The sequence below is a fragment of the Sylvia atricapilla genome, chromosome 18, assembly GCF_009819655.1.
Source record: "Sylvia atricapilla isolate bSylAtr1 chromosome 18, bSylAtr1.pri, whole genome shotgun sequence".
In the NCBI taxonomy this organism is placed as follows: Eukaryota; Metazoa; Chordata; class Aves; order Passeriformes; family Sylviidae; genus Sylvia; species Sylvia atricapilla.
In genome coordinates, this window is record NC_089157.1 from 2,150,000 (window position 1) to 2,159,566 (window position 9,567).

The window sequence follows — 9,567 nt, forward strand, 5'->3', positions numbered from 1 at the left end:
TTAATCAGCACCTCGGGCCAGCTCCCACTGACCCCCACAGGAGCCCCCTGGGGTGGGTGTGATCCCCACTGTGCAGATAAAGGTGTCAACCACCCAAACCAGCTGTGATTTCAATCTGTCCTTACCTCCCTTGCACATGAATAAAAATGCCTTACTTAAGGTACAGGACACAACTTTGGTTACCTGTTTTTAAGACCACCTATTTTTAAGTAACTGGTCATGTCCATAACTCATTTGAGGGAATAAAACCCAAGCACAGGCTAAAGGCAGGGTCCAGCCATTCACCAAAACTCACAGGGGGACTATATCCAATTATGACTTACTCCATTCTTTTTCATTTAAAAAAATGGGAGAAGTATTAATTAAATTGCATGGCAATCACTTCAGAAGACATTATTTGAAAATTGGGGGTAATAATGTGATTTTCCCAGGCTCTTGAAAGACCCCAGCTGTTTAATAAAACATGAAGAACTTACCTCCCAACTAGCCTGACAAGACCTTTGCCCAATTTTCCTTTATCCTCCAACATGTGGACTTACAGAAGTCCAAGTGGCTACCAGTATAAAACTGGAAACTGCCACAAACCAAGCCAAGCAGCAAATTGAACTCCAAATAAGCTGATTTAAATTGTCCATATCCCTTATTCCATATCACTACCAAATCATCAGCTGCAATTTTCTTAAAAGAGGTAGTCACAGTAAAACCACTTGAGGGTTCCAGCAATTACAAATCCACAGTAAAAACAGTAGCACCACAGGAGCAGTAAAGGCAAAAACAAGTTCTGACATAAAAAGAGAATACTGCACATAAGTTCATGACAGATGAAGTAACACTTGACTAACTCAGGAAATGAAGACACCGTTTTTAAAAGCTCTTCAGTACCTGTCACTTGACTTCTGTTGCCTTAGGAAATAAAAAGTACAAGGCAAGATAAAACAGGGAGCTTTGAGCTTCACAGTCTTAAGCTGAGCTGAAAAAAAATTGTATTTAAGGATATCTCACCCTTTCGTCAGAAACTAAAGCAAGTCCAAACAACTTTTTTGGCCAAACAAGATAAAAACAGCTTTCTCTTGGGAAGTCTTGGCATGACATCAAGTTGAAAGAATTTTATTCACTGATATCAGAAGTTTAGCCAGCTTAAAAGCCAGAGACTCTAAAGCCAAAGACAACGCATTCCATGTGTAACCCAGGAAAGATGTTGAAATATGTTCCCCTACCACCCTCTTTTTTCTTCAAAGTAGATTTTTCTAGGCCTTCTAGAGTTTGGATATGTAAACATTTGTTCACAAGAAGGAATTTCAATTCTGCAAAACACCTCAGAAGTCTACAAGATACATCCCACAATGAAAAGTAATCTGCTTAGCAGTAGCATTTTGTTGAATTAAAAAGAAGCACACAGTAGATTACATTCTTCAGCTACAGAGTCAAAAGCAACTGCAAAAAGATGTTAATTTTCCCTGTATCTCCATTAGATGGAACTAATGTAGCATCAAATGTGTTACTCCTGACAGAAGACAAATAGATCACAAGTCATCAGCTAAATGCACACATGCATCATTCTGCCACAAAACTTTCAGCTCAAGCAGGAACAGGCCCCACATGTAACAATCACTCCTTGAATTAACTGTTAGAAAAACTACCACCAAAGAGTGGCCTCTTCTAAGAAATTTACACCTAAAAAAGCATTAACTTACTGTAAACACTATAAAGTATTGGAACATTTCTAGGACATCAGAGAATACTGTGGGGCTGTGGAATTGACAGGTATGTAACCTGTCATGAACATCCAAGGATTTCACTCCAACCTCTTAACTTCCCCCCAAAAGTTCCCAAGAATTCAAGAACTGTGGGAAAGTCTTCTGAAAAACACCACCATCACCATATCTCCCTTCAGTACTTCCAGCCTCTTTCCCTCTTCCAAGCACAACAGCAGAGTAGGGTAAAGCAGAGCTTGGAATCTCCACCACCACAGCTAAATACACCCAAAAACAGAACTCAATTTTTTATTTTTGCTTTACATTTCCAAGCAGCTCCCATTTGATACCATGGTAAACTGAACGGTTAATGAAATTATTTGCTCTCTTTAACTTAATGTTTACATCAATAAGCATTCAAATACAGAGTCTTAAATAAACTACTGCAACAACAATATTGATGCTTGTATTCAAGACTGAAAAGAAGAGCTCAACCCAATGGCGTTACTAAATAGGTCAGTATTTTGCAGTTTGCCTAATCAAAACAGTTTTGGCTTACCAGAACAACCACAAAAAAATTAAAAAGAAATCAAAGTTAGAGAAAACTGACTCTTATTTCCAGTTCAACTGCTGACTGACAGGTCTCAAGGAAGCTTTTCCTTTTCCAACAGTCTTCTGCCTAGACAAGGGGGATTATGCTTGCTTACCACAGAGAAAGCTGAGATTTGAGAAGCCTAAAGTGCTGCAGAGAAAGAAATACAGGTGCTGAGTACTGCTACTCCACAGAAAAAGAAAGAAAACTAGTTATTTTAAACAAGAAGTTTATTTAAACAACAAGACGTTTTACTTGAAGGGAAAACTATCTAGGATTTTTTTTTTCCTTTTTTAAAGAGTATTTTACCCCTACTTAGACAGAGATTGCTCTACATGTAACAGCTACGTACAAAAAAGTTATAAAATTGCCCTTGGTTTTACAATGATAAAAGAAAAACATTGAAATTATCCAATCAAACAAGGTATGCAAGGTTTTTGTTTTTGAACAGTGAGAGCAAAATAACTTACTGGAATATAAAGGTAACTCGGCTTATTCTGTGATTCTGTAAAATTAGAAGGAGCATGCCACTATGGGAGAGAGGGGCATTTTCACAGAACCAGTTTGTTTTCCCACCCCATCTCCATTAAATGTTGATCAAAACATACCATTGGCCATTTAGTTAAAAAAAAAATGCATTATGTCTGTGCACATCACCAGTTACTTTATGTACAATAAAAGGAATAAGAAAAAAAATCAGAGAGAAGAGAGAAAACTATACTGCAGTAGTCAGGATGTGGCTGAACCAAGTCTCATTTTTCTAACTGTGAAGTGTCGCCTGTGGGAGCACAGTTCTGGAGAGGAAAGTAGCAGGTTCTTTTTTGTGTGTTTGTTTTAGTAAACTCCTCCTGTCTGCTGCTGGAACACATCAATTGTATCTTCATCCTCCATTTCCAACTACAGCAGAAAAAAAAGAAAAAAGGGCTTTCAACTCTTCTCATATCTCTGAGCAGCCTGGGTTCTTACAGTTCCCGACTTTATGTTTACTTTTTATGCAACTTAACCAGAGAAGCCCCACTCCCCTCCACCACCACCCCTTGGTACATTTAAACAAAACTCACTGACTCAAAAGCAAAGAAACTGCACAGAAAAAAAAGCCAATTGATAACTGTTGACCTTGAATGAATTCTAGTGCTAACTTCAGGGTACACTGTGTGACTCCTAAGAAACAGATTTATAATATTTGATTTCTGTTGCCTGCTTTGCCGTTGCACCTTTGTTCTCCTGTTTACTACACAGATCACCTTAGAACATTGCCCCAATTCCAGTTGGCTGCTGCTGCTCAAATGGCTACAGCACAGGGGAACCAGACTGGAATTAAGGCCTCTGCCCAACCAGGCAGTAAACCAAGGATCAGCAATCACAAAAAAATTAAAAACACTTTGCATGGTAACAACTGCCAGTGAAGAACAGCAACATTTCATTAATATAATTCTCTTTTTTTACTCTAATTTTTACAGTTGATATTCCTGGGATGTTAATGGCACCTACTGACAAAATCTGTACCAAAACTGAAGGTGCTACTGTAACTAATGCAAGTTTTATTTCTAAACAGACTCAACCGCTGCTCAGGAAATCAAGCTGGTCTATGCCATTTACCACAGCTATAAAAAGACTGATCCTGAGCTTTGGCATAACATGGATGGAAAGAAAAATCATCCTGTTGCCTCTATTATCAGTATTGTAAAATAAAAAATTGCACACATTGGGGCCACAAGAGGCACAATCTTTGAAGCAACGGCTTGGAAAATTGAGAACGAAGAACTGAAGTTCGTTATTTCATTACAAGTGGTTCTGAACAGCAGATAAAACTATCACTTGTCCAGGCTGATTAAACACAGCTCTGTGGAGCAGGACAGAAAAATGCTTCAGAGCCACAAGGAACCATTCTGTTATTGGAATTACCTTCATTCAAACACTTAGAGACAACCCAAACTTCACTGTATTCATTAATTCAATGCTGCTGAAACAGCTTCAGATTAAAAACAACTGAAAATTAGCTTGGTATTACAAAGTGAAGCTTGCAAACAAGATCTCTCTGATAACATCCTGGCAAGCTTTTACACAAAAAATAAAGCCATTGCTTCAAGAAAAACCTCAGTCCTTAACTTACCATCCCTATCTCAGAGCCATGAATCAATAAAGGAGAAGTTTTACAGGACTCACTATCTGTACACTGCACTTGATTTTTCTATTTTATTATTACAGTGATACAGATTTATTACTCAAAACACTAAATAAAGTCCTGGACTCCATTTCTAGTTACCCTAAACTAGTTACACCAAAATAATGGTAAAAAGCATCCAGTTCTATCAGTAATAAACACATTTGCATAATTATTTGACAGGAAACAGAAGCATCAACTCCTGCAGCAAATTTCAAGTCGTTCTTTAGCCTTGCTTGTGCTGTTTACCTGTGCAGGTGTGTCTGTTTCATTAATTGGCTGCCCATCGAACCGGAATCTGATTTGCCTCATTGACAACCCCTGGACAAAGAGAAGCAACACAAAGGGAAATAAATCTGGTGTAGAAGTACTCAGTAGTTTACTCTTGAACTTGTTAGTGAATTGCAGCACCACCATTAAAAGCCACCAGAGATTCTGTCCTTCCCTCATGCCCTGACTTTTAGGTATTTCACTGCAAATCCCTGCAATCTGTTTTGTATTAAACACTGCATTGTGTCCAACAACTCAGAAGAAGCAACAGTGCCCCCACTGACTGAGTTAAAATAAAGCCATTTCTGCTACACCCCAAAGGCCAGCAGGTTTACTGTGCTTTTGAGTAATTCACTTAAAAACTAAGTGCAACACTCTAGGTTAACAAATGTCCAATGGTGACACTCAACACTCCTTTTTGATCTTCTCCAAAAACAAAGGTGCTCTAAAATATTTCTTCCAGCAATGCAACAACAAAATTAATCTGCAGAAGCAAAGAGTAAGCAAGGGGAACTTTTGACCTCCAATTCCTATTATAAAGAAATCAATGTATCAAAAGCAGTTCCACGCACAAATAGAAAAAATAAAGGAATGTTCTACTTCCAGAAATCAGCCAGTATTTTGGATAAGCATTTCTAGCACACAACACTCATTTTGCTAACCTGTTCCATCCCTAGAAGAGTATCTCTCATTCTCACCTGAGCCAACAGACTGAAAAATGTAACTTGGGAGTAACAACCAACCTCTCCTACTGATAACATCAGCTCCAAAACCACCAGTGAATTTTCCAAGGTATTTTACAGCACCCCACATTCTGCAAGGGCAGGTCAGTGACATTTGGGGATACAAACTTCCTTTCCACTTCTACATATTCTCACCACACTATCTAAACATCCAAGAGCCCAATATGGTTTTGAAGCCAATCCAATGGATTGCAGGCTCATGCTTTGGCATCTCTGAGTTGACAGAGAATCCTTCATTCAGCCTGCCACAGATGTCACACAGAACAGAAAACAATCTAGTAATTATTTCTGAGGAGAAGATTTGTCAGGAAAAATATTGTAATAAATGTGAGTAAACTTTTTTTTTATTAACTTTATGGTTCACAGCAAAATACCTTCTCCAGCATGACCAAGACACTGCAGTGTTCACTCGGAACATCATTTGGTCTAAGGAAAGTGTGTGGCTCAGGCTCATGGCAGCAACACATTTCTACACAGCAACATTTGCTCTGAGCCCTTTTCTCTGACATTTGTTTCAAGAAACACGTATTTCCTATTTTCAGAGTGTTGGCTTTTTCCAGGTTCACGATGACTTTAGGAGCTAAATAAATGTTAGCTGAAAACATGCTGAAAAACAGTCCTTTGGTGAGCTTAGTGTCCACAAAACATGAAGTATGGTCCATGGATGATTTTTTCACCACTTAAAAAAATCACAAATAGTCTTGATCTTCTCAAAAGATCACTCAAGTTCAGTTACTTCCACTTTAGATCTACTACACACAACACAGGATTATCATCCTTAATAGCCTCTAAGTTCTCTATCATCTCTCCAAAATGAAATCTCAAGTCCACAGTTTAAGGATTTAAGTAGGGGTGTATCTAGTCAGGTAAATAAACACATGAATAAAACCTAACCTGTAGTGACACACAGAACAAATGTTTTTAAGCAAAATTTCAGAAGTAAAGACCTAAAGACAAATCTATATCCACAAAAATATTCTTTGGATACTAATTGGCTTAAAACTGAGATTAGAAAAAATGTCTCCCACTCTCAAGATTTACTTATTTTTTTCCTCCAATTGATACCTGGGTTGTTTTTTTGTTGTTGTTGGCTTTTTTTTCGTTTGTTTTGTTGCTTTTTGGGGATTTTTTTTGCTGGCTTTGGTTTTGTTTTTCTTTAAGCAAAGTAAACATTTTGGCAATCAAAGACAATTTAGAATCTTATTTTTGCCTGCTTCAAAGTAACCAAGAATGAATGATACTTTAAAAATTTTATATGCCAGGACTTTATAGACAAAATAATCAATCCTCAAATTCCCCAAAAGACAGATATAACTGCACTCTATGACTGGAAAAAGCAACACAGTGATTTGCAAAATATAACAGGAGTTTGTATGACTGAGGTAGGAAAAACAAACTCACAGCTTCCAACATTCACTAATTTCTCCACAGAACACTCACACAAGAACATAATTCACATCTTCAGCAAGAGCTAATTTTTCATGCCTTTACTCTTACTCTGTTGTGGCACAAAGTAAAATGAAGAGGTTTTACCACTCTGTATAGGAAACACAGGGTTTTTTTCCTGGTGATGAAATAGCTGCACCAGTATCTTATACTGACCTTATTGCATGCAATAGTGTTTTTGAATCTTTATCTTTTAAAAAATTAAAATTTCACAAATTCTGAACATTTTTGTAGAGCTAGAACTTTTAAAAGCAGACAGTCACTAAAAAAAATATCATTATAACAGAGACAAAATTTCCCCAATCAGGAGCTTCAGAAGGAAGAATTCCATAGCTCTACTCAAACAGGTGTTTTTAAAACTTGCAATAGCTGCCTGCAGCCTCAGAGACTGGCTGCAGCTGCCACCGCATCAGCAGATACTGGGGCTGTGTTTGTCTCTCAGAAGATTCATTTGTCAACCAGGGCACAAGAGAAAAAACAAAGCTCACTAAATGTACAAGCTCCTTCTCAAGGTACCTTGTCATCTCAGTACAATTAAGCTAATAAATCAGAAGTCATTGACCAGTCCAAGAAGTCACTCAGAGCTATAAAAATCCCTGATTATCACTCAACTTTCTCCCCTAAGTTCATCCCAAACCCAGCCTTTCCACACTAATATTTCTGAGCAGCCATTACTTCCCAGAAGCTCACACCTATAAACGCACATTTCATAGATGACAACAGATCTTTATTTCACCCGTTTCCTGTCACAACCCTCTCAGTCCACCCTGTAAGAGACCCCCAAGGACAACACACTGCCCACAGCACACTTAGTTTCTGTTCAATCTCTATCATTTTGTGTATTTACTTAAGTTTAAAGACTTTAACTGTCTTCCTCTATCCCTGTGGAGAGCAGCTCTCCCCCAAACACTGTTCTCCTGAGATCATACCTGTCGTTCACAATAGGCTTTCATTAGTTTACTAAGTGGTGTGTGCCTCTTAATCTTAAACTGCACCACAGACCCATCTTGCCCTGCCACCTTCAGATTAATGTGGTCATTGTTTTCAGTCTTCACTCCTTCCTGTAGAGGAAATAAAAGAAAAAAAAAATAACCAACACTTTTAGAAAAAGGTATGAAACAAGAAGTTAACATTTTACCAAAGTGCAACAGGTTATTAAAAAGGAGGAAATAAAGATACTAAAGCTGTTGACTGACTCGAAACCTTGAATTAGGGAATAAAGGTCAGGACTTTTCAGTTGAAAATGTAAAGGAAAAAAGCTACATTAAAAAAAAAAATCTGATATTAGCTGTCATTCTGGAGGCTGGAAATTTAGCAGTGAAGAATTTACCAGGCCAGGAGTTCAAACACAGATTGGGGAAAAAAAAAAAAAAAAAAAAAAAAAGGTTATTTCTATCAAAAGCACAATAATACACAACACCAGTGTTACCACTGAAAGGAATTAAGTTACCTAAGTTACCTATGTTATAACTATGACCCGTTATAGCTGATTTGTGTTATAACTGCGATCCCAACCAGCATCAAGGCTCTTTCTCATTGCATCTTAAACTTTTTCCTACCGTTTGACGTCCTCATTTAAAAAAAAAAAAAACACTTCCCAGACACTTTAAAGGCCTGTATCTGAAACAGTGATAAAACCAAAAGCAGCCCAAGTCTTCTTCAGAAAACGTTTTAAAGAAAACTCCACATCAGGCAGCCCGAGGGGCGAAGACTGCGGAGATGAACCCGCGGCTGTGTCGCTGGTGCCGTGGCCGGCCCGGGGTGCCCCGCAGCCCCAGCGCAGCTTTGTTTTCCCTCTTTGCTGGGACCCGGCTCCCGCCATGTGTCAGCCCGCGCCGCACCGCGCCCTCCGCCACTTCCAACTCGGTTTGTAAACCGCGTGGGGGAGGGAGGGGAAGAGGGGAAAAAAAAAAAAAAAAAAAAAAAAAAAAAAAAAAAAAAAAAAAAAAAAAAAAAAAAAAAAAAAAAAAGAGAGAGAGAAAGAGGTGAGGGGGAAAAAAAAAAAAAAAAAAAAAAAAAAAAAAAGCAAGCAGCCAACCCCCCGGCGGCGGCCTCTGTTAATTCCTGCCGTGCGGAGCGGAGCCCCCGCAGCCCCCCCGGCCCCCGGCGGGGCCACAAGCGGCACAAAGGGGCCGGAGCCGTGAGGGAACCGTGAGGGCAGCGGCAGCCGAGGAGGCCGGCGGGGATGCTGCGGCCGCGGAGGAGGAGGAGGAGGAGGAAGGCAGCAAAAACCGCCTCCAGACCTGCCTCTCTCCCCGCGGAGGGCGGGAAGGCGGCCCGCGTTCGCTCCCCCTCTCCCCGGGGATCCCCCGCCCGCCCCGGGAGCCGCGGCCCCGGCGCCCCCCCACCCGCGCAGGAAAATGGCGCGCAAAGGCGGCGCGGGGGCTGCGGGCCGGAGCCGCCGCCTGAGGGGCCGAGCGCGGCGGCGGGAGCTGCGGAGCGCGCCGGCCTCACCTTGGGCTTCTCGTCGGCCATGGCGAGTCGGCGATGCGGGGGCGGCTCGGAGCGCGCACAAAGGGGGGGCAGAGCCGGCCGAGCGCGGCGGAGAGAGGGAGAGAGAGGGACACAGAGAGAGGGGAAGGCGGGGGGGGCCCGGGAGCGCGCACGCACAGCCGCGGGGCCGCGCCTTGCCCCGTGCGCGCGCGCACCCGCTGCGCT

General features: G+C 40.8%; 1 protein-coding gene across 1 annotated transcript; it reads right to left on the reverse strand.

The window, feature by feature from the left end:
- Positions 1-2,498: 2,498 nt before the first annotated feature.
- Positions 2,499-9,567, reverse strand: SUMO2 (small ubiquitin like modifier 2). The gene is made up of 4 exons (XM_066331968.1): positions 9,364-9,567; positions 7,839-7,970; positions 4,700-4,771; positions 2,499-3,183 (listed from the first exon to the last, which is right to left on the reverse strand). Exons 1-4 carry the CDS (start codon positions 9,382-9,384, stop codon positions 3,121-3,123), a joined length of 288 nt encoding a protein of 95 aa, XP_066188065.1. The 5' UTR covers positions 9,385-9,567; the 3' UTR covers positions 2,499-3,120.

Excerpts from the sequence above, each read along its gene's own strand:
- SUMO2 (XM_066331968.1), bottom strand. The coding sequence starts at position 9,384 with ATGGCCGACGAGAAGCCCAAG. Across the intron at positions 7,971-9,363 it reads TGGCCGACGAGAAGCCCAAG|GAAGGAGTGAAGACTGAAAA; the intron begins GTGAGGCCGGCG and ends TTTCCTCTACAG. Across the intron at positions 4,772-7,838 it reads AAGCCTATTGTGAACGACAG|GGGTTGTCAATGAGGCAAAT; the intron begins GTATGATCTCAG and ends CTCTTTGTCCAG.